Raw genomic sequence first — 26,789 nt, forward strand, 5'->3', positions numbered from 1 at the left:
GATAAGTTATCTAGCCTTGCTGATATGCGTCAGCTGGTGTTCATAGCGACCGGCCATACATACTTCCTGAGTTAGTGTGAGATCCTATGGACTCGGACCAGTCCTACCAAATTGGCTTTTGTCTACATTGGTGGCACTTTGTTGCCATTTTGGGTGGATCTATCGTGACCCTGGTGTCATGCCTTGGCTCAAGCCACATTAAACCAAAAGCAAAAACAAATGAAAAAGAACGACAAAAAAAAGCATTATCCACGGGCGCATAATAAGAGACAATACCCCGTAAAATCTGTGTCTGTTATTCAGTAAATCTTCTCTCTTTCGTCGCTAGTCGACTTTGCAACTATGGCGTCCAAGGATCCCGCCAAAGACCCTGCCATTACAGAGACACCGGCTACAGATCTTGAATCAGAACATTCTAATCGAGATCCCAAAGAGTGGCTTCATAAGCAGGATAGAGGAGAGCTCACGGAGCTTACACCAGTTGAAGCATTCAAATGGAATGTGGAGGGAGACCAGTCGCCTTGTGAGCTCGCTCATACAATCTTCTGAAGTTGATGCTAACATTCCTCAGTCCCCGAGGTCGCAGCGTGTGTTTCTAACAAAGATGACCCCACAATTGCCTGTAGTAGTAAGTACCTCCCACTTTCACGAAGAATTGAACCATCCACTTATCATCACAGCTTTCCGAGCATGGACCTTGATGACAGTCTTTGTCATGCTTTTCTCTGGAGCCAACCAGTTCTTCGGGCTGCGATATGTACGTTTTACAATAACCCGGAAGAGACTTAACTAATCTCGGGACCTTCCAGCCTTCTCTAACAATCGGCTACGTTGTTGCCCAAATTCTGGTCTTCCCTATTGGACGAGCATGGGAAAAGCTTCCCAGGTGGAGAGTCCCCCTTGGACCGTTGGCATTCGACGTCAACCCAGGACCATTCACTATCAAAGAGCATGCTTTCATTGTCATTGTGAGTGAAAAACACATTTCCGAACAATACCAAGTTCCAATTTAACCTCATATTCCAGTGCGTCAATATCAGCGCCACTGTTGCTTATGCATCGGGTGCACTGGTAGCGATCACCAGTCCGGTGTTTTGGGGTCGTGATCTTGGAGCCGGGTTCTCTTTCTTGTACCTTCTTACAACCCAAATGATTGGGTAAGTTCATTCAAGGCTTTCATTGCCGGTGTCGAGATGCTAACGATTTCAAGATTCGGTCTGACTGGGCTTTGCCGTCGGTGGATTGTCTACCCTGCTGCTTTGGTGTGGCCTACTTCGCTTTCATCTACAGTTCTCTTCCGAGCTCTGCACGAGCCTGAGAGCCGTACTCCCGCAAATGGCTGGACCATTAGTCGATATCGGTTCTTCAGCTATGTGGGTATTTTTGCCTTCGTGTTATTCTGGTTCCCGGATTACATCTGGACCAGTTTGAGCACTTTTGCTTTTGTCACATGGATTGCGCCCAACAATCAAAAAGTCAACACAATCTTCGGGGTAAGTGCTGTTTGCCCTCTAGGCTTTCATCGCTTTCGTGTGAGGCTCACCTTTCTCTAGATGAACTCCGGACTAGGCTTGATCCCCATCAGTATTGACTGGACTCAAATCAACTACGCGGGTTACCCTCTCATGACTCCTTTCTACATCACTTGCAACGCATTCGCCGTGGTGGTGTTCTTCTACCTGTTTTTGTCCCCGATTCTATATTACAGCAATGTGTGGTACAGCGCATAGTAAGTTCTCAGCCTCGTAAACATTGCAACATACTGACATCTGTATAGTCTTCCCTTGCTCTCGTCAGGCACCTTCGATAACACAGGAAGTTCATACAATGTGTCTCGCGTGATTGACACAGCGACAAAGGACTTCAGCCTGGCAAAGTATCAAGAGTACTCGCCAATGTACATCTCGATGTCCTATTCTCTGACCTACGGACTTTCGTTTGCTGCAGTGACAGCAGTCGTCGTCCACACCTATCTTTACAACGGATCGGAAATCTGGGCGAGATTCAAGAACGTACAGCATGGAGGTGAAGACGTTCACCGTCGACTCATGCGAGCGTACGACGAGGTTCCGGACTGGTGGTACGGAGTTCTTACAGTGGTTGTCCTTGGACTTGGTATCTTCACCACTAAATACTGGGACACCGAGCTACCGGTTTGGGGCTTCATTGTTGTTTGCTTCGGCTTGGCCGTACTTTTGATTGTTCCGGAAGGCATTCTTCAAGGAACTACTAACCAACGAGTGTTCCTCAATATCATTACGGAGCTGATTGCCGGATACGCTTGGCCGGGAAAGCCTATCGCTAACCTCATGGTCAAGTGTTACGGCTATAATGCAGTCAAACACGGCATGGACTTTGCTCAAGACCTGAAGCTTGGGCAGTATATGGTAAGAGTTCCTCGCTTTCCTTTGAGATCCTTTCACTAAACATTGGTCTCAAGAAAATTCCTCCCCGCGTCCTCTTTTTTGGTCAGATCTACGCAAGTATACTTGCCACAGCAACTCAGACAGGAGGTATTTATATCCATTGCATCAATATGTGATTCGAAGCTAACCAGAATAGTCTTGCGGTGGATGATGGGCCATATCGAAGGACTTTGTGAGCCAACAAACAAACAACGCTTCACATGCAACGGTTCCAAAGTGATGTACAATGCATCCTTGATTTGGGGCACAATTGGCCCCCAGCGCATGTTTCAATCTGGACAGGTATACAATGGCCTTGTCTACTTTTTCATCATTGGGGTAAGTCATCAAGAATGAAAATTTGATCATCGGTTAACTGACTGTCTAGCCTGTTGTGACGGTGATCGTCTACTTCATTTACCGGCGCTACCCCAACAGTTGGGTTCGCTATATCAACGTTCCAATCTTCTTCAATGCCGCTGGAAATATTCCTCCGGCCAATACCAGTATGGCTCCTAACTCCCCTGATTGATATTCAACTCTGACCTGATAGCCCAATACTCCCTGTGGTTCATCTTCGGCTTCTTGTTCAATTATCTCATCCGCAGACGGGCATTTGACTGGTGGAAGCGCTACAATTGTAAGGAAATTGCTAATTCTTCCTTGTTCTTATGGGTTTGCTAACCAAAATCGTGTCTAGATCTTCTCCAGGCCGCAATGGACACAGGCACAGCTATCGCGACAATCATCATTTTCTTCGCGCTTGGCTACCACGCTGTCTCCTTCAACTGGTGGGGAAATACAGTTGGATCCAATACCATGGATTCGAAGTCAACCCCGTGGTTGACTGTTGCTAAAGGCGACCACTTTGGGAAAGGACCCGGAGAATTCTGAATTGAGGTTTCCATCATTAATGAATTATGAGATGAGACATGGCAGGGAGACTGTGCAAATTTGGGAGATTTTGGCTACTGCAGAGACAGAGATTCCAAAACAATGTTCCATTTTTCTGTTTCCTAAAAGATCAGATCTGTCGGGAGTTTCGGTGAGCGGTGGCTGCCTTAGGGTCAGACCCTGCCTCTCTCTCCACGTCTTTTTCAATCAACAAATACGAACCACAATGCTTTTTGTTGTAGATCTCAACAAAGTGACAGGTCACCACTGGTGCAAAAGCTGCGGTCACCACTGACCCACTTTTCACTCAACAATAGCTTTTCCGTAGATCTCATTACGCGGGGTCCACAAGCAAGGGAGCCGGCTTATGTACGGTATACAGTGCAGAGATTCAGTTCTGGGCATCCAGCAATTATTATATTAGCAACAGCAAGGGATGGTCATCTCGCATCGTCAACTTTGAGCACGTATGTCTGACCGCGGATATTATTTAATCTGCCATTGAAGAGCATCGATCTCGACCTTGCTATCTACCGCTGGCCATTTTCTTTGGGTTTTCTTTCCCCTTCTTTGCTACCTGAAGCTGCTTTCTGGAGCCTTCAAAAATCGCATTCTTATACACAGTGCGATTATCGCCTCAAAAAAAACCACGACAATATGACCTTGCAAAATGGCAACATAAACTTTGCTCCCTTGGTCGTCCGAGACGAGAAAGTCCCCTCCACGATAATCTCCGAAGCAGAGTCAGTGAGCAGTGATGACAACGGCAATCCCAGAGCCAACGAAGCTCAACAGAAAATTCTCTGTCTTGATTCTCATCCCTCTGAAAAGACACCAGAATTCCAGATCGCAGCAGCAACCCGGAACATCCTCACTCATCTTGGTGAAGATACCACTCGCGAGGGTCTTCTAAAGACGCCCGAGCGCTATGCCCGCGCAATGCTGTTCTTCACCAAGGGTTACAATGAGTCATTGAATGAAGTCGTCAATGATGCGATCTTCAACGTGCAGTCAAATGAGTTCGTCCTGGTCAAGGATATAGAGCTATTTAGTATGTGTGAGCATCACATTGTGCCCTTCATGGGAAAGGTATAGCTTCCCATCCAATCTCTTTGCCCTCTGCTCAATATAACCCAAACCTCTTCAAAGGGGTATATTCAAACAAATTTTTGGTTAATGGTTTCGAGCAGATTCACATAGCCTACCTCCCCTCAAGCAGAGTGTTGGGCCTTTCAAAACTAGCTCGAATCGCTGAAATCTATTCCCGGAGATTACAAATTCAAGAGAGGCTCACACAGGAGGTCGCTAGTGCAATCGAGCAGGTTTTAGCCCCCCAGGGTGTTATGGTAGTCATTGAGGCGACCCATCTGTGTATGGTTATGAGAGGCGTGCAAAAGAGTGGGGCACTGACAACGACGACGTATCGGACTGGTGTCTTCACGCATGATAGAGATGTTGAGAGAAGATTTTGGGATTCGCTTCGGTTAGGGAGGGCTTAATATAGTCTGATACGACTTTAAATCCATGGAATTGGACCGACCCAGGTGGTAGGCCATGCTGATCGGAAAGGTAGTTGCCAAAGGATGGGATGAAATTGTTTGTTTATTTATTGCAATTCTCCATTATATCGGGATCTTCCCCCACCATTGTACAGCAACGACAATGAGAATGAATGAGTGTGTCAGGGTATCCACCCGCGATCCGGCCTTGGGGATCCCATTTTCCCCGAATCTCCATCAGTCTTTCCGTACTTGGTCTGCTCCAATACCGAGTACGACGATTGGAGAACTCGGAATCTCCAACGTACGCTCCAACACAACTTCTCGCAGCATTCTTCATGACCCATCGCAGCCATCCCTGGCACCGCTCGTCATCACTCTCATCCTCCCATATTGTATACACGGCAAAGTAGTAATCGGCCTGTAGGCTTAATGCCATTTCCGGAATTTTGCGTCTGCTCCATGGGCGCATGGGTGTCCAAAATGCATGAGACTTTTCATGCGGGAGCGTGAGGAAAGTTCCTGCAAGAACTGAAACAATGTCTATATCTGAGTCGTCGACAAGGAAGCCGCTGTCTACTGTGTAGCGGTGGTCCTTGGGGTTTGCACTTGCTTGCACTGCGTACAGACTCGACATACTCTCGGGTGTACAGAACCCTTCCCATAAGGTTCCTGCAGGTCTTGAGTCTTGTATTGGCTGTAGCGCTCGCATCGCGTCGTGAATATTGTGTTTAAACGTAGTGAAAATGATGGAGAAGCAAGGCTCCGACTGTTGGTAGTACGCCTTTGCTGTGAGCTCTGTGTCGGTGTCCAGATCATCCACAAGTGCTATGGCCCAACGGAATGCAGTTTGGTAAAGTGTCTGCGGGAAGACGTAGCAGGATGAGCGAATGACCTGCGGACAGGGCATAACACGTAGATGGAACCGGGTGACTATGCCAGGGAATGCCGGGCCTCCCCCACGGGCAGCCCAGAAGAGATCGGAGTTTTGCGAGGTATCACAATAGATCAGCGTACCCTGTGCCGTGACCACGTCGACCCCCTGAAGGAACTCGCATCCCCAGCCCCAATTCTGCGACAGTGTAAGAAACTTTCTCTGGAGGTCTCCCCGCTACACGAAGTTGTGTGATGGGAGAATTGTATTCACTCACCGCACAGTTCCACCCCATACCCCCTTGTAGCAAGAATCCACCCAATCCAACGTCTGGGCAGTGTCCTCCTGGGAAGAATAGGTCCTCACATGCCAAGACGTCGTTGATCTCCCTACTAGTGACGCTGGGTGTAGCGGTCACGATTCTCCCGACAGGATCGACATTCACCTGCTTGTATTCGCACAGGTCCACCAGAATGGAATTTTCTTGGATGCTCCAGGTCTCAAATGAATGCCCTCCGGACCTCACGGCAACCCGAAGATTGAGATGAATCGCAAGTCTTACTGCGGTAAGGACATCCCCTTTGGATCGTGCTTTCGTCACAGCTCGCGGACGTCTGTGCTTGGGTCGGCGGGCGTTGAAAACTTTCGCCCAACACGCATCATCATACGCTGCACTGTCGCTGCCATCATCCCATAGGATAAGCATTCTCAATTGAAGGAGTCAGTCGCAGGTTTGACGCTGCGAGCTCACGGGAATTCCCGGCGTATTTAAACGTCAGCAGCAGAATCGACATTTCTCGGAGGCTTTCACACAGTGAAGGCCATCCCTTACAGAAATTTGGAGCAAAGTAATGCTTTGATAAGTCCAGCGACCGAGTCTCTTACCCTTGATGCAGAGCCAGGTGATGTGAAAGCCGTCGGATCTAGGTCTCCCCATCAACTCAGGCTCCCTGTGTTTAATTATCTAACTGTTGGGGTGGGAAATTTGATCTTGCAACATGGAGTTCGCACGACTGGCTCCCTTCAAGGCTCCTTCGGCCAATTGGTACTTATTTTTATCCCTTCTACGGATGTCTTTTGGCGCCAATCATTCACACTGACCGTGGGGAGAGATCAGCAATTTGATGCTGCGTGCATTTAGGCCAAAGATCAAATGGATGACATTGGCATGGCAAGCAATAAAGCATGGCCGTGTGATAAGACAGGTCGCATGGTCTGTCGTGGTACCTCACCGACATCCGACAGCTGAATTTCTCCCTAGTGGCGATTTTATGCACCATAAATGTATGATCAAACTCGCACACATGCGTAAAGCCTGCTTGCGCAGTTGCAGCTGGCCGATCCCCCGAATATAGCGCGATAACTACTCCGTATGAATTTCCTCTTTGACATGTCAAGTACCGTTCCTCCTCGGTGATTTACATTTTTCTAGCCAATGTTGGCCAGCGACGGAGTGTACAGTGTACATAAAACTACTGTATATTGGCGCATGACTGCAGTAGACTACTCTCACGCCGATCGAGGCGGTTTTTTTTTTTTCTTCTTCTTTTTTCCCCAGAATGGGGTGCACTCCGTACTCCGTAGCTCGCTGTTGCTTGGCCTCAATAAAATTTGATGTAGGAAAACTAGCAGGTGGTAACACTTTCAGGGCGACCAGTAAGAATAGCAGTGCTTCCATTCTTGGTTTTTCCCCGTAGAGCAACAAACTTGGCCTGCATCCAGTCTTTACATGATGGTATATCCCTGTTCGAGTCTTCTTTGGTATATTCAAGTAGGGAGCACATCGGTGCTTTGTTGGCGGGTCGCATCAAATATGCAAAGCTATACCGTTCGGTCATTCCTTGGTTGGGTAGAGATGCTACTCGATGTAATGCACTCTGGAATATGCCGTTGGACCAGATGCAGATAGCATCTCCAAGATTGACAATGGCACTGTTCGGTTTTGATTTAACGTATAGCCATTTATCAGATCCCTTTGGGCTTAACTGCAAACCAGGACTGTTGGCAAATAGCAGCGTAATAGATCCTAGATCTGTGTGAGCAGTTTGTGGAATAGACATCGTGCGGGTCTCTGCTGGATTTGCCGCTTCGTACTTGAGCAATCGGATGATGTCCAAAGTAGAGTCCGATTGGTGATGAAACAATTCAAACCCTCCAGCTGCAGGAAGACTTAGCGCCTTCGACAGTGCTTGCAAGATCATCCCTGCACTCGTCCTGCAGATAGTAGTGAATTGGCGCAAAGTGTCTGAGTGTTCATCGATCGGCGTCGGTCGGGGAAAAGGCTCGTCTGTCAGCTGAAAGATGCTGCTTGGAGGGATCTACAGAAATGGTCACTAAGCCATAGGCCCAGGGGAGCTGAGAGTCGTATAGTGTGCATACAGTGTAGCTTTCAAAGCCGTCACGCTGGCCGGGAAGACCACCCAAATTCCGTCTAATTGGTTTATACCTAGCATGGGTGAGCTTCAGCGGAACGGAGTACCCTGTGCCCAGAGACGGAAAGATTAGATAACTACCCATTGGTTTTGAGATCCGCCAAGGTATCGATGTCATATCGCAGCTTCTCCTCAAGAGACAGACTGAACAGTGACCGACTGAGAGAATAGATATCATTCACCACCCCGCTATAAGGATCCGAATCAGAATCGCTGAAGTCCAAATAGAACATCCCGTCGGTCTTCGCAGCCAGCAAGAGTTCCTGAATTTCTTGGTTGTCACCCTGGCTCAATCTCTGGATATTCACTGTTCTCAGTACAGCAAATTGCGTGCTCATGATGTCGACGGCCATTTTGATCTTTCGGGCAAAGGTAGCCAATTACCTTGGGAACCTTGGTAATAGCCCATGTTTTTCACATTAGGATGGTAGCATATAAATATCTAAATGATTGCTCAGCTCCCGAGGTCGTGTCCAGGTAGCTTCCAAGGTTGCGTCATCATTTACGGGCGTCTCCATGCTATGGTGCAACATTATGCACTACGGCCCCCGGAGTAAAGTTTGCCTCGATCGTCGATATAAGAATGGCCCCGGGGTAATTACGAAGTACGGAGTATATGATTCAATTTTATGCTGTGATTGTGTCTGTGTAAAGCAAGAGGATGGATGGAGGAAATTTGAGAATTTTCCCACCCCTTGCATCAAGGGACATGGTTTTTTATGTACCTGTTATTAACCTCGATATATGTATAGTGACGTTGATTATTATGTGTTTCCAGGTTGCTACCCAGGTGTGTGGCACTTCAAAAACTTACCTCAGAGACAATAATGCATTGTTTTTCATATCAAGCGGTGTGGTCACATCCACAGGAGAGTGCAGAAAGGAAGTGATGAAATTGGTGGTGACAAAAGTCAATGTTCCCGAAGTCTACGGAGGTACGGCCCGAAGGAACATCTTTGAATCGGATCAATCACACTCGTGTTCATGCATGGCTGGTTTTATAAATCTCTTCGGGTTACCTCCGTGCATGCAATACAATCTGAGCGTCATGAGCTAGCGAGGGATCTGCCTCAGCGAGGCCTCGGGGCTATAGCTCAGTTCATTACCATCACTTCAAAGTACCTAATGCTTTGAAAATGTATGCCCTTTTGGAGCCTGCATAAGATAATCGACATACGAATACACAGTATGGTTGACACCGCAGTGTGTGAAATAGGCCAGGACGATGTCTCCTTGAGAACATTTCACTCGCGCACTACAGTCGCACTTCCAGTCTCGGTGACTTTTCCAGTCCCTTTGAATGCATTGGCTGTTTTAAAGCTCGCCTGGGCGTGCACCATTGCCGTCTACAGCAATTCACAAGATGTGGACTTTCGATTTTGTGCTTTGGACCCAAATGTGGTAGACTCCGTGGAGACATGCCATGTAGCCCTTGATCTAGAGCAAAGTGTCGCCGATGCATTGCTTGCCATATCGCTCATTGAGAATGAAGGACCTCTGTCAACATCGTCATCTTCCGCTATCGAGAATTTTCTGATCATCCAGAAAGACCCAAATGAGCTTGAGAAGCTCCCTTTGGAGACGCCGCATGAAGAGCAATGTTTAGTACTTACTGTGACTATGAACAGTCCTCAATCCGTATCTGAGATTCGAGCCACTATGACTGCAAATATCACATTTGTGCGCATGATGATTTCTCAATTCGCGTATGCCATGAGAACCATAGTGGAAGCATCCGCTGAGGCTGCTAATGTTGTTCGGGTGCAACATTTGCAAGAAATATGCCCAGAGGGACTGTTGAAGTTGGCGCAATGGAATCCAAAGAGCCCTCATTACGAGGAACAGATATGCGCTCATGATTTGATTGAGCGACAGTCCCAGAAGCAACCCCATTCCACAGCTGTATGCGCCTGGGATGGCAACTGGACCTATGAAGAATTAACCCAGAATTCATGCCGCCTGGAGCAAAAACTTCTGAGTTGCGGCTCGTCTCGTGGACAATGTGTTGGGCTTCTCCTCCACAAAAGCAGATGGACCCCGTTGGTCATGTTGGCCGTCCTCAAGTCAGGCTGTGCATTCGTGCTTCTTAACCCAGCTCGGCCTGCAGCTTATCTGGCATCAATCTGTACTGCACTCAAGATGGAGACCGTCATTCATTCCACTGGTGAGGAGTCACTGGCGGGAAACCTGGAAGTTCCCAATATTGTCTCGATTCTCAGCCTCGAAGAACACGTGCATAGCAAGGACTCGTCATTATGCCGAGATTATTCTGCACAATCTGAGCCCGGCCAGGCCATGTACGCTTGTTTCACATCCGGATCAACAGGCCGACCCAAAGGATTCACGGTGAACCACGCGGCATTTTGCAGTGGACTGAATGAATACATCAAAGCGGTCGGTCTGACTCAAGAATCCCGGGTATTTCAATTTGCGCCGTATGATTTTGCGGTCGCGATAACTGACCATCTTGCTCCATTAACCATGGGAGCTTGTGTCTGTATCCCGTCAGAGGAGCAATTGCAGCATGATCTCGAGAGCGTGATCGATGAGCTCCAGGCAAACTGGCTGAAGTTGACGCCGTCGTTGGCTCGTATTCTAGACCCAGCGAGAGTCTCCAGCGTAAAGAAGTTACTGTTTGTTGGCGAGGAAAGCTTGGAATCTGATCTTCAAAAGTGGCTGGGACATGGTGTTGACTTGTACGGTCTGTACGGTCAGTCTGAAAATGCAAAAGGCACCATGGTGGCTCGCAGGGGAGAGGGTAGCGACCCTCGCAACATTGGCTTCCCTTTTGCTGCCGTGGGGTGGATTGTCGACCCACAAAACGTTCATCGCCTCATGCCTATAGGCGCCGAAGGTGAGTTGCTGCTGGAAAGTCCAAGTCTTGCTCAGGGGTACATCGGCGATGAGGCAGAGACGCAGGGCACCTTCCTCGGGGCTCCATCTTGGTTGAAGCAGGTCCGCTCCCACGGCTCGGGTTGTCGATTTCTGCGCACTGGAGATCTTGTCAAGTACGATCTTGGAGATGGTTCATTTTGTCTGATTGGCCGCAAAGGGAACAGGGTCAAAATCAGAGGTCAGAGGCTTGAGTTAGGGCAGGTAGAAAGTCATCTCCGAGAATGCCTCCCAACAGTCAACCTCGCTATTGCAACTGTTATACAACAGGAAGGCGAGGAGCCAATGCTGGTCGCTTTCATCGCCAATGCAGAGAGACAGAATGAAGAAACGCTGGACAATGACCTGTTTCCTCCCCCCACGGAGTATTCTCGACTTCGGGGACGAGACGCCTTAGTCAAATTGCGCCGTGTGATCCCTTCATTCATGGTTCCGACCACAATCATACCAATAGGTGTCATTCCGCGGACCACCACCGGAAAGGTTCATCGTCGACAACTCCACGAGCAAGCCTCAGAGCTGTCCCGGACCCAACTGTTGGAGTATGTCTCAGACCGGCCCTGCTATCGAGCCCCACAGTCTGAGGCAGAAGGTAAGCTCCAACGAGCATGCGGTCAAACTCTTCAGATTGATCCTGACTCTGTCGGCATGAATGACAACTTTATCGACCTGGGGGGTAACTCACTGACAGCGCGACAGCTTGTGTCGGTAGCGCGTGCAGATGGCCTCCATATCAAGCTGTCCCAGGTGTTGCAGCAGAGTACTCTTGCCGCTTTGGCTGAGAGTGAGGACCAAAGTCTATTGGAATCCGAGGTTAGCTGCGCCGATACAGACCCTTTCCGCAAGCTTCGAGAGGATGTCTTGCGGGAAGGCATTGCGGGTGTAGACATGCACACCGTGGAGGATGTCTTACCCACTCTTTTCTCCCAGATGACGTGTGCCCGAGACCAGTGCGTCGATTTCATGGTATTTCGTGTTGACGGTTTCTTGGATCGCAAGCGGCTCGGCGAAGCATGGGCAGTTCTCATCAAAAGGCTGCCTATTCTCAGGACTGTGTTTCCCAAATTCCACGGCCGCAATATTCAACTTGTCCTTCGTGAAATCGCGGACTCATACACGGTTGTCGAAGTGCCCATTGGAGATACTACGGAAGGTGTCGCTCAGGCGATCTGCAAAACTGGGCTGGAAAACCATTACCGGGTAGATCGCCCTGTCGTGCAGTTGACACTCGTGCAAGCGATGGCAGGCCCCCAAGTCAGTGCCCTCGTCCTTCGCCTCTGTCACGCCCAGTATGACGGCATGTGTCTCGAGCCACTCGTGAGAGCCCTTCTATCCGCCTACAACAATCGTTCCATTGAGGTGGAGTCGGACTTCACGGCCTACACTCGCACCTGCAGTCAGCTCCGTGTACCTGAGGCGTTTTTATTCTGGCGCCATCTATTGACCGGCGCATCACCGACACAACTAGGAGCCCGAGATGATAGAGCGCAGCACGATGCGTCACTACAATCTCAAAGGTTCTTCTACAGTCGAGACATTCCTAATATTCCCAGTCCCGCAGGCATCACTCAGGCTACATGCGTCAAAGCGGCGTGGTCTTGGGTTCTGCGGCACGAGGTTGAGAAGGAGGACGTTGTGTTTGGACAATTGGGCAGTTGCCGTGCCAGTGTACCTCTTCCAGCAGTGGGCAGCATCATCGGCCCATGCATGAACATCACGCCGGTGCGGGTCCAGTATCGTGCAGGTATTACTGGTCGGGACCTATTACACGCCATTCAATCCAACCATGCCCTGGCTATGGACTTTGATCTCATTGGAATGGACGACATTGTGGAAACGTGTACATCGTGGCCTGCAGGGACAGAGCCAGACACGGTGATCATACATGAGAATTTCAAGGTCGAATGGGATGTAGTAGATGGTGACTTACAATGTAGGAAGATTGCTGCGCACTTCTCAACCCATCCATCCAAAACGTCTTTTCTCATTACACTGCCATCGGAGAAGGGTCTAAAGGCCACTCTCATGGCGTCTATGGATCTCACCAAATCTCGCGCCGATGGCATTATGGATATGTTCTCCAGTGCTTTGATTCACTTGCTTTCGTTCCCTGATGCAATTTTGGACTCGGAAAGCGTCGGTATATAGACAGGGCAGATGAAATAGAACAACGTCAGCAAGAACTTTGGAGAAGACAGGAGCCTACTTTCCGTTTTGTTAGAATTGCAACCAATCAAACTACTAGCAAGTACAGGTTGAGTCATCCTCTTTGTCGTGAGCAGTCTTATCCTTCTTCCAAGGTTGTAGATAATTTCCAAGGTTTCGTTGAATCGTCAATTTTTCCAATATTTATGTTGACCTCGCGAGGTTCCAAGTTTGGGATATACCACATGGAGAATAGGAAACGTATTTTTGGTTAAACAGATGAATGGGGATTTGAATTGATATTGATCATTAATCTTAGTACTTTTTCGTCTTTCAACGGCACGCTTCGGGATTAATCACACAGAAATATCTTCACAGTTGAACATCTTTTCTTGCCGCGGTTCTTTTGCATTAGTGGGTCGTCGGCCTCGGTATCTTCGGCATGTCCTAAAGCGAGGTCCATCCATCATCATCCAGAACCATAAGATCTTCAATGTCTTGTCCGTTGGAAGCATGTAGACCTCTGGCCTGGTGGGGGATAACAACAGAAACGTGACCTCCACGATTTGGGGGTGGTTCATGAAAGTGAATATTTGTTGGCGGGACATTCGTAGGTGAAGAATTCAGTGAAATTCCCAACAAACCAAAGCTCGACATACTTTCGTGAGTAGAAAAATGACCATCGTCAGTAGTTTCAGTTCGATTCTCCATAATTCCAGAAGCATTTGGTGATTCTGGCCACGCCTCCAGGGTGACAGTCGAGGAGTCAGAGTCCCCTGGGATAATCGAAGGTTCGTACTCAATGTCCGAAGACGCGGGCGATCGCAATTTATCAAAAGCCCTTTGGAATGGTGTTTCCTCTGACTCGGAGTCTGACAATTCTTCGGAATATTCAATCTCACTTTTGAGCCCACGGAGAAATTCAACCTGATCTTCCAATTTATGCCAGCCCCAGCATGACATAAATCGGCGTGCAAAGTCCTCCCAGTACAGACGGGGGAATCCAAGTAGCATAAGAAACTTGCCAAGGGTTCGCCCGGACTTAAAAGGGTGCTTTTTGCGTTTAGCGAGCTGAAACCGCAGGACTTGATCGCAAAATCGTGATCTGCGGAGAATCCTCAACAATAAAAGACGACCGATATCCCTGTTCTGTGCTGCAAGTCTCTCAATCTCGCTCACTGGAAACACAAAAGCGACAGCACATCGAGGGACCTCCCCCCAGATCAGGTATTCCCCCTTGCCCTCCCACCTTTTTGTGAATGTGTCGGTCTGCTTTGCAATTGGGTTTGCCAGGAAGACCCGTGTTTTAATCTTTGTCGTATCGATCACTGCGAGATATGCAAGTTTTGAGCTTTTGATAGCTCTATGTATCGGCGCCAATGGGGATTCAGATGTCGAAATAAACGGGGTTGCATGCTTCAGCTTGTTCACATGCGTGATGAAGTAGTTTTCCAACTGACTATCGGTGAGATCATCATTGCTGAAATACGGTTCCTGACAAAAAAGACCCGACACAAATCCCTTGGCCGAGTGTGGACCTCTTGTCTCACAGTTAGCTCCTTGTGAGTCCTCGTTGAACCATCTGTAAAGAAGAGGCGGAATTTCCGTCTCTGGAAATCCTTCGTCATCAATCTCATCCGGATCTTCCATATCCTTGCTAGTGACCTTGGGGCTCTCAGTTTGCTGCATGCTGTGTGTGCTTTCACTTTGGTTTTCGTGGTAACACCACAAGCAGAGTTTGCCGTGGCTAGTCACTACGGGGTCCGAGGTTCCCTGCACGTTATCTGTGCTTTCGCCTTGGTTTTCGTTGTGACCCAAAAGGCAGACTTGGCCATGACTCGTCACTGCTAGCTTATGGTAGCCGTCTGTTGGATCTGAGAAGTAAGGGCTCGTCACGGGCAGCACCGCCGACACAGAAGGCTTGATCACACGTGCCCGGGTTGGTAAGGCATATCGGCGTATGTTCTGAAAATGGGACAGTGCCTGTTGAGGACCAATAGAATCCACGTCCTAAGAGCCGTGTTATCCTAGACTTTGGGACCAAGCTTCAGATAACGTACCGGTAGATCTTCACGGTCAGTTTGAGCCCGAGTCGGTAAGAGCTGAAGCAGCCTCTTCTCCCGTAGCTTGATGTTCAGAAAGGCAGCCGCAGCTCGGATCTGCTTGATGAGGTCTCCGATCTCGCTTCCCGGCTCAAATGTGGCATTGTAGACATGTATGTAGTCAGCGTTCTTCTTGCGCCCCATGTCTCGCCATTGAGCATGCAGACACTTGTACCCGACGTCGCTCTGAAAATGCCTTTCGGCCAAGTGACTTCGGAACATGTGAGAAAAGATCTTGCTGGTCTGCCAACCATCGCACAAAAAGAATCGGAAGATGCAACAAAGCACGTATCGCTTAAGCTGATCCCACCTCAGCGTAGGTCTTCTTGGCGAGTTTGCCTTTTTCCTGCTCTTGAATCTTGTTGGGAGTCTGGCAGACGCCGAGATACCATTGCTCCTCTTTGGGGCGTTGATGGGCGTGAAAGAGCTCATCCTGGTTTGTAATGCGGGTGGAGAATGCGTTGGAGTATGCACTGACAATCGTAAACGGGGTTCTTCTCGAAAAAAGGAGAGAATAACAGATGACTTGTCAACGAGTAAAGGAAAGTGGAAAGAGAAGTTGAGTAGAGACGAGATGAGGGAGCTTGACCATGGGCGATCAAACAGTAGTCTCCCCGAGATAGAGTGCAGGGCAAGCAGGACGATTTGCAATGAGCAAAAGAGAAGGGAGTGAGGGAGTGAAACGAGCTTGATTGAGGGTAGTTGGCAGGGACCCCTTCTAGAGAGGATGTCAAGTAACTGAAAGATTCCCTTGAGAGATGGTGAAGATTCCAACTCCATGACAGCAAACAACCTCGACATTTTCCGTCTTGCATGCCCTTAAATCCGATGAGAACAATCTCTACACGAGTGCTCCGCAGATTTCAAAAGAGATGCAGGTCTCATTCCAAGGCCATTCAATATGAGCATGATTCTAGCCCAAGGGCCTATCCATGCAGCCAGCATCCTTGACGCTTCAGTTCAGAGTTATATGAAGCGCACATACCTTCTTCATTTTTACTTGAGACAGAAACAGTCATGTTTTCGCAATCACTCTGGCAGTACTATCCAACAGTAGGTTTGATGATTCAAGTCCAAGATCATGACACTTGCTCACATGCCTCAACAGCACGCTAGGAAGCATACCCTAAAGGGTACAGTATACTTGATATACACCCGCACGTTGTCTGTGACATCTGGGCCAACAATCCCAAGTCCATCAGTGTGCTACACATGAGCGGTCCTCTTACGCAAGCCAGCAACTCCAGAATATAAATCGATGCTAAACCCCCGAATCAATTCCGCACTAAGATTGCGTTATCTCCCAGTTCCCCTCAGTGCGGAGCAAGCCCAAACCGCACCTGTTAGTCTTCCAGGCCACCTCTTACCTCTTTTGACCCGACTGAATCGTATCTCGCCGGACTCGACAAGACCAAATCACCCCAAACATGGAACCCTCTCTACCATTCCCATCAGCCTGTCTATCCCACTGGCACCGCGGAACACGATCATTCCCCCACCTCAACGCCAACTATAATGCCAAAGTCCCTACAACAACCAAACACGCCATCATCGGCTCCGGCATCTCAGGCGCCCTAACAGCCTTCAGCCTAATCGAAAACGGAACCAACCCCACGGACATTCTAATCCTAGAAGCCCGCGAAGCCGTCTCCGGCGCCAGCGGACGCAACGCTGGCCACATACGACCAGGTAAGCACCGCCAACAATCCCAACTCTACAATTCAAATCTACAACTCAACAAGACGCCTTCCGCGGCTTCCCCCACTACGCCTCCCTCCACGGCCCAGAACAAGCAATCAAGATCCTACAAAACGAAAAGCGCGTCCTCGAGCAAACCCGCGCCTTCATCACAACTCACGACATCAACTCCGACTTCGTCGACACCACCACGTTCGACGTATGCATGACACCGGAATCAATCGCAGAACAAGAGTCCGCACTGGCAGCATACAAAGACGCCGGCGGCGACGTCTCGCAGGTTCGGATCTGGGAAGGCGAAGAAGCGCGATTTCGAACGCGGGTCCGCTCTGCATTGCGCGCTTACGAATGGCCCGCTGCTTCGAATAATCCCGCGAAACTGGTACAGTGGATTCTGTCTGATGTTGTCGGCAAGGGCGCGGGGCTTTGGACTCATTGTCCTGTGGATGAGGTTGTGAGAGTGAGAGGGAGGGGAGGAGGGGGATGGGAGGTTCATACGTCGCGTGGGACGGTTGTTGCGGAGACGGTGGTGCATTGCACGAATGCGTATGCGGGATTACTGGTGCCGGGGCTTGGGGGGATGTTGAGACCGCGTCGATCGCAGGCGCAGACGTTTGTTCCTGGGGGGTTTGTTGGGGGTGAGGCGTTGGGGAAGACTATGGCGTTAAGGTATGGAGGGGGGCATTTCTTTTCTGTTAATCCGCTGAAGGATGGGATGGTTGTTATTGGGGGGACGGGGACGAGGGATGGGGGCGATGTGGGGACGGAGGAGTGGAAGGCGGAGGCTTCTTTTGATGATCGTGGGTTTAATACTGTGTTGGCGGAGAATAGTCGGCGGGAGTTTGAAGGGATTTGGGAGGTGGAGAGGCATGGGGAGGGGTTTGACTATGCTTGGACGGGGATTCTGGGGATTACTAGGGACAGTGTGCCGGTTGTGGGGGCTGTTGATGGGCTTGAGGGGCAGTGGGTTTGTGCTGGGTTCAATGGGCATGGGATGGCGATTGCGTTTACTTGTGCATTGGGGTTGGCGAAGTTGGTGAGTGGAGAGAGATGGGAGGAGACAGGGTTGCCAGAGTGTTTCAAGGCGAGGGTGAATAGTGAGTAAAGTAAATATAGGTCAAAGTAGAAATAAAAAACAAAAAGTAGTTGTCACACCAAATTGCACCAGTCCCTGTAACGAGACGGTGTAATCTGGCGACGCCATCCTGGGGTGGAAATGTCTCTGCAGAATTGCTTCCCTCAAGGGTCATTTCCATTGCTTAGTGGCCTCCAGCGTCGTGGATTACTCGCACGAGTGAAATGCCAACCCCGGGATTCGTACCAGGCACCTGTGCCCGCTGACTTGCGTCGAAGCAGGGAAATGTGCATGGCGGTGAGCCTCCCACTCGGTTATCCATGACAGATTAACAAATTTTACCACTTTCGTATATGTTGACCTCACTTTCTCATTCTTTCCTTATAATAACCTCACTATACGGAGTACACACTATTGATTCACCCTCCTACACATCAACACTCCCTTCCCCTTTCCCCTCCCCCTCCCACACCACCCACTGCAACACTGCCCATGTCGATTACAGAACCTCAAGTGCTCCCGGCACTCCCGATGCCACCCCGTCTTCTCAAAACACCGGTATCCATACCGTCCATAGCGACATTCATACCCAAACGGGCAATCTTGATGTTTGCTGCACCCAGGTCTGCATCGTCCCTCAAAACATTCATATCCTAATCCGCAGTCACCATTGTTCAAGCAGCCAAACTGTGATTGACTCTCTTCCTCGATCTGATCCATCCCATGTTCGGACTTGGAGTCATCACCCAGCGGGACTGTCTCCGCGGTGGTTCCCTGGGCCATTCCTCGGCCTGGATCGTTGCTCTGTGTATGCTCGCACGAAGTGAGTTCGCATGATGGTATTTCAACTGCTGTAGTCTCCACCGCAGTCTTCTCTGTCTTTTCTGTTGGGGTTTCTGTTGGATTCCCCGTTGCGTTGCTCGTCTCCCGTTTGAGCTGCATGTGCGGTGCATCTGTCGTCATGGTCGATGGGCTCACTGTGGACATGGGTGTAGGTATCTCTGCAGAGGTTTGGTAAACTGTCTGCTGCCACCATGGTTGCAAGTTACACATAGCACTGTGACAGTTCTCCTCGGTCATCAGCCTGTTGAATCCCTTCGCGGTAAGCACCAAAAGTGTGCACGCAGTGGTGACCACCACGCAGGATATGATTCCCGTCTTCCAGCTCTTTCGATTCGCCATAGCAAGACTCGTCGGAGTATGCATTTCAAAGAAATGAAGTGGGTGAGATTCAAGTTCGCGACTGGTATGGGAAATCAGTTCAGTGCGAATTTGTGTCAAATGTTGGCGTAGAGAAGAGAAGAATAGAAACAGCATCAAGAAACCAAGAAACCATACCCATCGCCGCCGCTGCCGAAATAGGCAACTCCCACCTTGACTTCGGAGACACGTCTACTAACAATTCGAACCCTTGGTACTTTCAAAAGAACCCTGGAACTCAGATCCCAGACAAGTTCCACGGCCCATCCATTCAGACTCGGAATAAACATGTCCGTAGACACGTTTCAGAAAAAAATGTACAAGAAAAAGGTAAAAAAGATAGAGCTCAACACCACTCCTCAGTCCCAGACAGGAGTTGAAACAGCCAGCAAAAAAAAACACACAGCCCACGCTAAGGCGTCCCCATATTCACCTCCGGCGCTCCAGAAGAAACACTAGAAGTCTGTTCGAGGACGACGGCGTAGAATTTGCCTTCTTCAGCGGTATCATAGTACGGTCCAGCCGAAAAGATAGCCCTACGCGAACCAGTCAGCGTCCGATACGAGAAAGACACGCCAGAAACCGCGACTCTAAAAAAGCGCATTAAAGAAACAAAATCACATACCATCCCTTATACTTCGGCGTATTGAAAATATCCGTAAACACCCTCAAGACGCGCAACGGCAGTTCCAAAATAGACGGCAATTCAGGACCTGGTCCACAAATGGGTAGACCGAGTTTGTTGACTGGTAGATAAACTGGTTCGGCGACGTTGGCGGGGTTGCGCGTTTCTTGGAATATGAGGAGGCGGCGCGAGGAGTGCGACTGTGATGCGCCGGGGCCGATGCTGGCGGATGGATTTCGGGGGCCGGCGCTCATGTTCATGGTTGATGTCGCGTGTGCTTGTGTCGCTTGGGTGTGGAGGGCGCGGAGGAGATGGGTGCGTAGGCTGCTGTCTTTTTTTCTGGGGCTTGGGGTTCGTGGGGGCAGTTTGGCTGTTGTTGTTGTTGTTTTTTTTTCGCGGGTTCGGTTCGGGTGGAGTCTGGGGAAGGGGACGCGGTTGGTGTTTGGTTTGGTGGTTTGGAGGGTCTGGGAGTTTGGTTTGGTTTTGGTTTTGGGGGAGTTTGCTTTCTTCTTTTTCTTGCTGGGATTGTTTTGGAGGGGTGCGACAGACTTTTTGTCTTATCGTGGGATCGGCGATAAATGAAGTGATTGGGGATCGCGGGGCAGAAAGGGGGGAGAAATGGGCCTTATGTATCTTTGTTTTTAGGCGCTGGGAGGTGTTATACTTGGTTCTATTAAACATTTATTGTCTTTATGTAGCGCCACTAGGTTTCAAGTACATCAAGGAAATCATTGAAAGACTGGGTATCATGAGAAAGTAGGAGAAAGGAGAGAAAGAACGTCAGTAGCGCTGGTGTGGGTTAACGATATCCAGCAGTGCAGTAGAGATGAAAGGGAGGCGACTGATCAAGCATCAAGTTCGCCGTCTAGCACTCTTCGCGCCGCATCGAGACGCCGACGAAGGACACGCACAACCTTGACGTCGGGGTCGGGGGAGGTTGTGATGGACTGCAGATCGGTGCACACCCGGCCCAAGCTGCTGAAGAGTGCCTCCAGCATCTGGGTATCATCCTCGTTGATACCGCCGACAGTGGGTGTGCTGGATGCGGCGCGCACAGTGGACACAAGGGACGAAACGAGAGAGGTCGGCGTTGCAGAGCCCGCAGTGGCAGACGACGAGCGGCCATTAGGTTTGGTAGGCGACAAAGTGCCATTGACAGGGGTGGCGGCGCCGTTTTCGTGACCGCGTGTCCCACGAGGCGTCGCAGATCGGTCTCCTTCAACCTCGACTTCCTGGATAGGGCTGGGTTGGTGGCTGTGGGCATGGGCAGGGGGTTGTGAGTTAGATTGGGAGCGAGAATGGCTGTGGGAGTGGCCATGTCGTAGCTCTGATTGGAAGGGTAAGCAGGCTGAAGTCCTAGGTTGGGATGGGTACGAACCGTGATTGAAGCGTCGGTCCCAGTACATCACGCTGTCAATGTCATCCTCCTCTTCGGGTCGGCCTTCGGTTGCAGTGGCAAAGGTGGCCACAGTTGAGTCGGACATGTTGCTGTTGGTGCGCGAGTGTCGCGCGGTATACGTGGGCCTAGTTGTCTCGACGGATTCATTCGAGCTGGTGCTCACGCGACGCAGTTGCTGGGTGTAGTTACCCAGCGCGCTGTGTAAGATAAAATGCTCGTAGTCAAAAGCGTCCTCGCGCATTTCATGGGGTGTCGCGTCCTGCATGTCAGGGAATGCCTCCGTGTCGCTCTCCAGATCCTCGTCAAGCGGCTCTCGTAGAATCTCATCCAAGGCTTCGCGATCAATCTCGTCATAGTCACCCTCCTCGGCATCCTCATACATGCTCTCGTCCATGGATTGAGCGTCGTCATACTCACTGGATTGATGCACTTGCCGAGCACCACTGGGATTGGGAGTAGGGCCTGCAATATTTTCATCTGAGTCCCGCCGCTCTTTAGCAGCGGGTCCACGGGAGGTGTCACGCTGGGGATCAGATCCCCGGCTGCCTTGGCCGTCTCTCAGCTCTAGCCCATTGGCATACCAGTTATCGGCTGCCGTCAACGGGCTAGGAGTGCGCAAGCTTTGCAAGCTGCGCCGCCGAAGATTGTCCTCCTGGGTCTTCACCTTGAGCGAAGAGATCTTGATGTGGAGACCCTTCATCTGGTATTGAAGGTCGCGAACTTGCAGCTGCGACTGCGCGCGGCTAGGAGGCCCAAACGAGCTGTAGACCGGGCTAAAGCTCTCCGGGCTGGATTTTGCCTCTTCGTCCGATGAGATTCCCAAGCCCTGAGGAGAGTCCATGGGAGTTCCAGGTGTAGAGACAGGAGACTCCGTCGTCTGGCCCTGGGGCTCTTCCTCCTGCTCCTGCACCCGAATCGGAGGCTTGATAGATGATATAGACGATCGGTGCGTCAGATACGCCCGAGTAGGCGCATACTGGAACGACCTGTCATCGGTATGAAGACTCGAATAACTGCTAGCGCCCATCGCACTGACCGAACGCGACATGCGCTGAGGATCATTCGCATAAGCCGACTCAGAAGGAATATTCGTCTCAGAATGCACCCTCGAATGTCGATTATTCGTCGTATCCTGCGAAGCAATGAGCGACTGTCGTCTCAACGAAGAGTTCCTAGGATCCGTCTTCGAAATCGACCGATACAAGCCACCAACAGGCTGCTGTTTGCCCAGAGGTTGTATGTATCCCGCGTTCGAAGGCGAGGGCGAGGGCGAAGACGATGTACGCGTAGTTGATCTCGCGCGCGTAAGATTCCCTTCCATAAGCTACGATTGCAAACGTTAGCATTCCCGTCCCATGAGCCCACTTATATCAATCGCAACATACATTCAGTCTTTTCTTCGCGTTTTCCAGAATCCGCTCCGCCTCACTGCTCAATATCGCGGATGTGAACTCCTCTCCTGGCCCCTTGCCCTCTGCAGCTGCAGACGCCACGGCGCTGCTCGCAGGCAAGGTAGCAGGTCCAGCCCCGACTACGGCGTTCGCCTGCGCTCTCGCGACCTCCGGATGCACGGATGAGACGTCCGCTTCGTTGTGCTCAGGGGCTTCTTTCGATGCAGATGCGCGTCGGCTCCCCGCGCTAACGGTCAAGCTGGAGCTGCTGTATGCATTGTCCTTGCTCCGATCATCCTTCTCCTGCGTCTGCGTCTGCGCCTGCTGATCCGCGTGGCCACTGGCGTCGTCGAAACTTTCCGACCTCGCGGGCGACAGCTCCTCGCCGATATCCGACAGGCGACGGCTCACGTTCACGTCGTCGTGGGTCCAGGCATGGCGAGAAAAATTTTTCTTCTGTCGAGGGATGGCGGGGGCATTGTCGTGTGGGCGGGAGTTGAGGTTCGATAGATACGCGAGTTGGGGTGGGGAGGGAGTTTGGGATTGTCGTGCACCGTCGAACGGCAGGATCATGTCCGGGTCTGTTAGAGTGAGTGAGGGCATCTCTGTCGCTTCCGCTCTATCTCTCCTCTCGTTCTCTCGTTCTCTCTCTCTTATCGCGGGGGCCCCGGGGGCCTGGCAAAGTGTACAGCGTGTGGAGGTGAGGGAAAAAGAGAGGCACAAAATTCAGGCCCAACCCGGAGTCGACCAGAGTCTGTATGTCCCCTTAGATCACACTTAGCGTGTGATCATTACCTATTCGGGATTGGCCGATGAAGATATTCCCACCTCGAAAGGTAGCCCTGGAGCTATTTTAGCCTTTGACTATGGCAATGTTTCAATAGTCGTAGTTTATCGTGTTTTGAGTATATGTAGGTTGACAGGTCACATCGACTAATCCTGTACAATTGTATACCTCCCTCGGGGCAATGGATAAGGTTAAAATCCTCTAATTTCGTGTCTCGCGCCAATGACCGTTTAAGTATAGACCCAACGGCCGAGGTACAAAGGGGTTTATCGCATAGCAAGGGTCCGGTAAAACAAGTCTATACACCATCTATACGCCAGGATGACCCTAGTACTGACCTTAGAAGAGAATTCTGGTGCTTTTTTTTCGTTTGTATCCCGTCAGAAGCACCCAAATTTTGCGAAGTAAACAAAGCAAATTAGGACAATTCAGTAAAATTGGACGAACCCCTGAGATCGGTCTCGATCCGTGGTTGTTCCACTTGTGGAGAATGCAATTTCGGCGACACTTGGACATGGCTGAACTGACACCTCGACACCTGAAAGCTTGTCACTTGCACTTTGCACTTGCACTTCGCCTTGGAATTATTTAGATCACTAGAGTGGAATCATTGAACAATAAATAAAATATCTGCTTTTTGATGTATACATAATTACACAACTCCTTAGATCTTCTCCAGCAGAAGCTTAGCACCGCTGCTGGCCGGGCTAGGCTTCTTCTTTCCGTCTTTCTCAACCACCGACGCAGAGGCCTGCTCCAGCGCCTTCTTGTTCTTCTTCAAAGTCTTGAGCAGCTCGCTCTTCTTCTCAAAGTCTTCGGACTCAGCCAGCGCAACAATGACAAAGGGGTTGGCTCCAGTCGCCCATTCCACGACCTCATCCTTGATCTGGTCGTAAAGCACGCCGTGGAAGTTCAACGCCGGCTCCACCTTCTCGACACTCTTGGTCGCAGGGTTGAAGCGTCCTCCCTGAACGAGAGACTTGAGGAGACGACCAGCGTGGGCGGTGTCCCGGGCCTCGGTGTGCTCCTTGGCAGCAACGGCAAGAGCGGCCAGAGCGGCGGTCTTATCACCGTCAGCCTCGAACAGGACCTCGGACAGGAATTGACATCCGAAGGTGGTCTCGAGGAGGGTAGATGCGCGAGCGGCAATGAACTCGAGTAGTGTGGGGGAGGCCACCTTGACAAGTTCTTGGCGACGCACGTTGGCATCCTTCTTGGAGGTCTCCTTGCGGACCTCGCGGACTTCCTCAAGGACCTTCTGGTCGGCTTCGGGAAGCAGCCACTTGACGCGGTCACCGGCGAAGGGATATAGTACGGGGATACGGGCAGTCAGGTCGTTGACCTGGAAGCAAAGCTCCTCATTGCGGGCCTCCTCGGGGTCGTTCTGGTTCAACAGCTCGGGGAAGAAAGACTTGGCGCTCAGCTTGGTGTCATCGATGACCTCGTAAGCAGCAAGAATGACCTGGTGGCCGTGGAGGTCACCGGCCATGGCCTTAACGGTGTCACGGTAGAATCGCAGAAGGAGCTTGCGGTCCTTGGCGTTGGCGTATGCGAAAGACAGTGACATCAGGCGAGAACCGGACTTGGTGAAAGCCAAGTTCTTAACCAGATCACCCTCCTCGTCACTCTTCAGCAGCTCAATGAATTCGTTGGCTTCATTGCTGCCGGGTTTTGTGTTGAGGAAGAATTGCAGCATAGCGTCGTGGAGCATAGTGAATCCAGTGCTCTTCTTCTGCACCAGCTGGTTGATCATCTCACGCAAGTAGTTCATGATAGGTCCACGCTTCTCGGGGTGAGCTTCGAGAATCTTGCCCAAGTCGGAAGATGTCTCGCCCTCGTTCTGGAAAATGACGAACTCGGGACCGTACCACTCGCGGAGAAGTCTGTCCTTCTGAGCCTTGCTGGCAACCTGGCGGTAGATATCGTCGAGAATCCATGAACCCTCAGCGTGGCGAATGAGACGTCGGACATTGCCGTAGAACTCTGGAATAATCAAATCGCGGGTCTCCTCGTCTCCGTGCACAATCAACTTTCCGACCAAGAACTTGGCGTATCGGCTCTGCGCCAGTTCCTTGTAAGTGCCCTTCAGCTCGTGCGCGATCTGCTTGCGCTGCTCGAGGTTACCGTACTTGAGGGCGGTCTGGATAACTCGGACGGAGTCGTGCTTGAAGACGAAATCGCGGACTCGGTTGGTGATGATCTCGAACAGTTCCTTGACCAGCTTCTTTCTCTCCTCCAGTGGGACGTGGGACTTGCGGCGCAGCTGCTCCCAAAGCTTCTTGGACCGGGCGACGGTATCGGCATTGGGCTTGGCGGCCTTGCGCTCTTGTTGGAGCGCCTTTTGCTTGATGTGAGACTCGCGGGAGTTGTCTGAAAACGCCAAGCGATTAGTTTCATGGTCATCCGAAAACAAGATAGAACGAATCCTTACTGTTGGGGTTCTTTGGGGGCTGGTTCTGCTCCTTCTCGTCAGACTCGGGTTCCTCCTCTTCCTTATCGTTCGCTTCGTCCATCACAACATCGTCGTCTGAAAGGGCATCAAGGGCATCAATATCTTCGTCGGAAACATCGTCGATGTCAAAGTCGTCTTCATCCTCGGACTCTTCCTTCTGGACCTTCTTTGAGGGCTTCTTGTCGCTCTTGCTGGATTTCGAGTCCTTCTTGGAATCCTTTGATGAAGAGCTTGACTTCTTCACGGGCGCTGTGGACTTGGACTTCTTGGATGCGGAACCTTCCTTGGTCTTGCTGCGCTTGCCATTGCGCTCCTCGCTGCCGTCGACAGCACGCTTCAATCCAGCCATGTCTAATGATTTAGTTGACTGTAGGGTATCTCCAAACAAAAAATAAAACTGGGGTTGTGAGCGGAGAATGCTCGATGTACTGGTGGATAATTTTTTTGGTCGCAGGCGGAGGAAGTTTTTTTTGTTTGCACAGTTTGCACTGATAAGATAGTCGCGGCGAAATCTATCAAGTCGACAAGAAACACTAAGGACATTACAGGATACTTCACAATTATTCCAATAATTTTTGTCTTTAGGTCGAAGGCATACGCTCTGGGAATCTTATTAACATGCTTCTGGGCTTCTTTCGAAACCTTAGGGCCATACCTACTCATGCAATAGGCTTAATCAAGCTCAATCCTCCAGCATGCGAGCAATAGCAACTGCAATTCTAGATAATCACGTCCAACTAAAGGATTCGAGAGCTACTTTAAAATACTAGCAGCCACCCATAATGCAAGACAAAAATTATGCAAGTTGAAAATGTGCAGCAGAAAGAAGGCGTGTATCTAGAACATATAGTACCCGCCAACCCTCAGTCAGGTTTCAAAGCAAATATACAAAAAGGAAAACATGTGACAGCGATCGGGA

The 26,789-nt window shown here is 50.4% G+C and overlaps 11 protein-coding genes across 11 annotated transcripts; 4 read left to right on the forward strand and 7 right to left on the reverse strand.

Annotated features, from left to right (window-relative positions):
* Window positions 1–342: 342 nt before the first annotated feature.
* Window positions 343–3,299, forward strand: N7506_001975 (uncharacterized protein; the record flags this gene model as incomplete). Its single annotated transcript, XM_056951271.1, has 13 exons — window positions 343–523; window positions 572–628; window positions 681–757; window positions 810–968; window positions 1,027–1,157; window positions 1,211–1,493; window positions 1,554–1,729; window positions 1,778–2,387; window positions 2,441–2,513; window positions 2,563–2,744; window positions 2,794–2,911; window positions 2,959–3,045; window positions 3,106–3,299. The coding sequence occupies 13 exons, from the start codon at window positions 343–345 to the stop codon at window positions 3,297–3,299; spliced, it is 2,328 nt and encodes a 775-aa protein (XP_056817186.1).
* A 657-nt stretch (window positions 3,300–3,956) lies between these two features.
* On the forward strand, window positions 3,957–4,798 carry N7506_001976 (GTP cyclohydrolase I; the record flags this gene model as incomplete). Its single annotated transcript, XM_056951272.1, has 2 exons — window positions 3,957–4,350; window positions 4,500–4,798. 2 exons carry the CDS (start codon window positions 3,957–3,959, stop codon window positions 4,796–4,798), a joined length of 693 nt encoding a protein of 230 aa, XP_056817187.1.
* A 103-nt stretch (window positions 4,799–4,901) lies between these two features.
* Window positions 4,902–6,378, reverse strand: N7506_001977 (FAD-binding oxidoreductase; the record flags this gene model as incomplete). The annotated part of the gene is made up of 2 exons (XM_056951273.1): window positions 4,902–5,909; window positions 5,950–6,378. The coding sequence occupies 2 exons, from the start codon at window positions 6,376–6,378 to the stop codon at window positions 4,902–4,904; spliced, it is 1,437 nt and encodes a 478-aa protein (XP_056817188.1).
* A 919-nt stretch (window positions 6,379–7,297) lies between these two features.
* Window positions 7,298–8,457, reverse strand: N7506_001978 (putative oxidoreductase, 2OG-Fe(II) oxygenase family; the record flags this gene model as incomplete). The annotated part of the gene is made up of 3 exons (XM_056951274.1): window positions 7,298–7,990; window positions 8,052–8,118; window positions 8,186–8,457. The coding sequence occupies 3 exons, from the start codon at window positions 8,455–8,457 to the stop codon at window positions 7,298–7,300; spliced, it is 1,032 nt and encodes a 343-aa protein (XP_056817189.1).
* An 835-nt stretch (window positions 8,458–9,292) lies between these two features.
* nrps6 (putative nonribosomal peptide synthase) lies at window positions 9,293–13,144 on the forward strand (the record flags this gene model as incomplete). The annotated part of the gene is made up of 1 exon (XM_056951275.1): window positions 9,293–13,144. One exon carries the CDS (start codon window positions 9,293–9,295, stop codon window positions 13,142–13,144), a length of 3,852 nt encoding a protein of 1,283 aa, XP_056817190.1.
* A 444-nt stretch (window positions 13,145–13,588) lies between these two features.
* On the reverse strand, window positions 13,589–15,465 carry N7506_001980 (uncharacterized protein; the record flags this gene model as incomplete). The annotated part of the gene is made up of 2 exons (XM_056951276.1): window positions 13,589–15,151; window positions 15,202–15,465. 2 exons carry the CDS (start codon window positions 15,463–15,465, stop codon window positions 13,589–13,591), a joined length of 1,827 nt encoding a protein of 608 aa, XP_056817191.1.
* A 1,205-nt stretch (window positions 15,466–16,670) lies between these two features.
* Window positions 16,671–18,046, forward strand: N7506_001981 (NAD(P)/FAD-dependent oxidoreductase; the record flags this gene model as incomplete). Its single annotated transcript, XM_056951277.1, has 2 exons — window positions 16,671–16,932; window positions 16,986–18,046. 2 exons carry the CDS (start codon window positions 16,671–16,673, stop codon window positions 18,044–18,046), a joined length of 1,323 nt encoding a protein of 440 aa, XP_056817192.1.
* Window positions 18,047–18,525: 479 nt separating this feature from the next.
* N7506_001982 (uncharacterized protein) lies at window positions 18,526–19,506 on the reverse strand (the record flags this gene model as incomplete). Its single annotated transcript, XM_056951278.1, has 3 exons — window positions 18,526–18,641; window positions 18,685–19,259; window positions 19,355–19,506. 3 exons carry the CDS (start codon window positions 19,504–19,506, stop codon window positions 18,526–18,528), a joined length of 843 nt encoding a protein of 280 aa, XP_056817193.1.
* Window positions 19,507–19,628: 122 nt separating this feature from the next.
* On the reverse strand, window positions 19,629–20,101 carry N7506_001983 (uncharacterized protein; the record flags this gene model as incomplete). The annotated part of the gene is made up of 2 exons (XM_056951279.1): window positions 19,629–19,752; window positions 19,842–20,101. The coding sequence occupies 2 exons, from the start codon at window positions 20,099–20,101 to the stop codon at window positions 19,629–19,631; spliced, it is 384 nt and encodes a 127-aa protein (XP_056817194.1).
* A 585-nt stretch (window positions 20,102–20,686) lies between these two features.
* Window positions 20,687–23,234, reverse strand: N7506_001984 (uncharacterized protein; the record flags this gene model as incomplete). The annotated part of the gene is made up of 2 exons (XM_056951280.1): window positions 20,687–22,564; window positions 22,626–23,234. The coding sequence occupies 2 exons, from the start codon at window positions 23,232–23,234 to the stop codon at window positions 20,687–20,689; spliced, it is 2,487 nt and encodes an 828-aa protein (XP_056817195.1).
* An 848-nt stretch (window positions 23,235–24,082) lies between these two features.
* On the reverse strand, window positions 24,083–26,219 carry N7506_001985 (uncharacterized protein; the record flags this gene model as incomplete). The annotated part of the gene is made up of 2 exons (XM_056951281.1): window positions 24,083–25,788; window positions 25,850–26,219. 2 exons carry the CDS (start codon window positions 26,217–26,219, stop codon window positions 24,083–24,085), a joined length of 2,076 nt encoding a protein of 691 aa, XP_056817196.1.
* Window positions 26,220–26,789: the final 570 nt, after the last annotated feature.

Source organism: Penicillium brevicompactum, assembly GCF_028827555.1.
Source record: "Penicillium brevicompactum strain IBT 35665 chromosome Unknown utg000001l_segment0_segment0, whole genome shotgun sequence".
Classification (NCBI taxonomy): Eukaryota; Fungi; Ascomycota; class Eurotiomycetes; order Eurotiales; family Aspergillaceae; genus Penicillium; species Penicillium brevicompactum.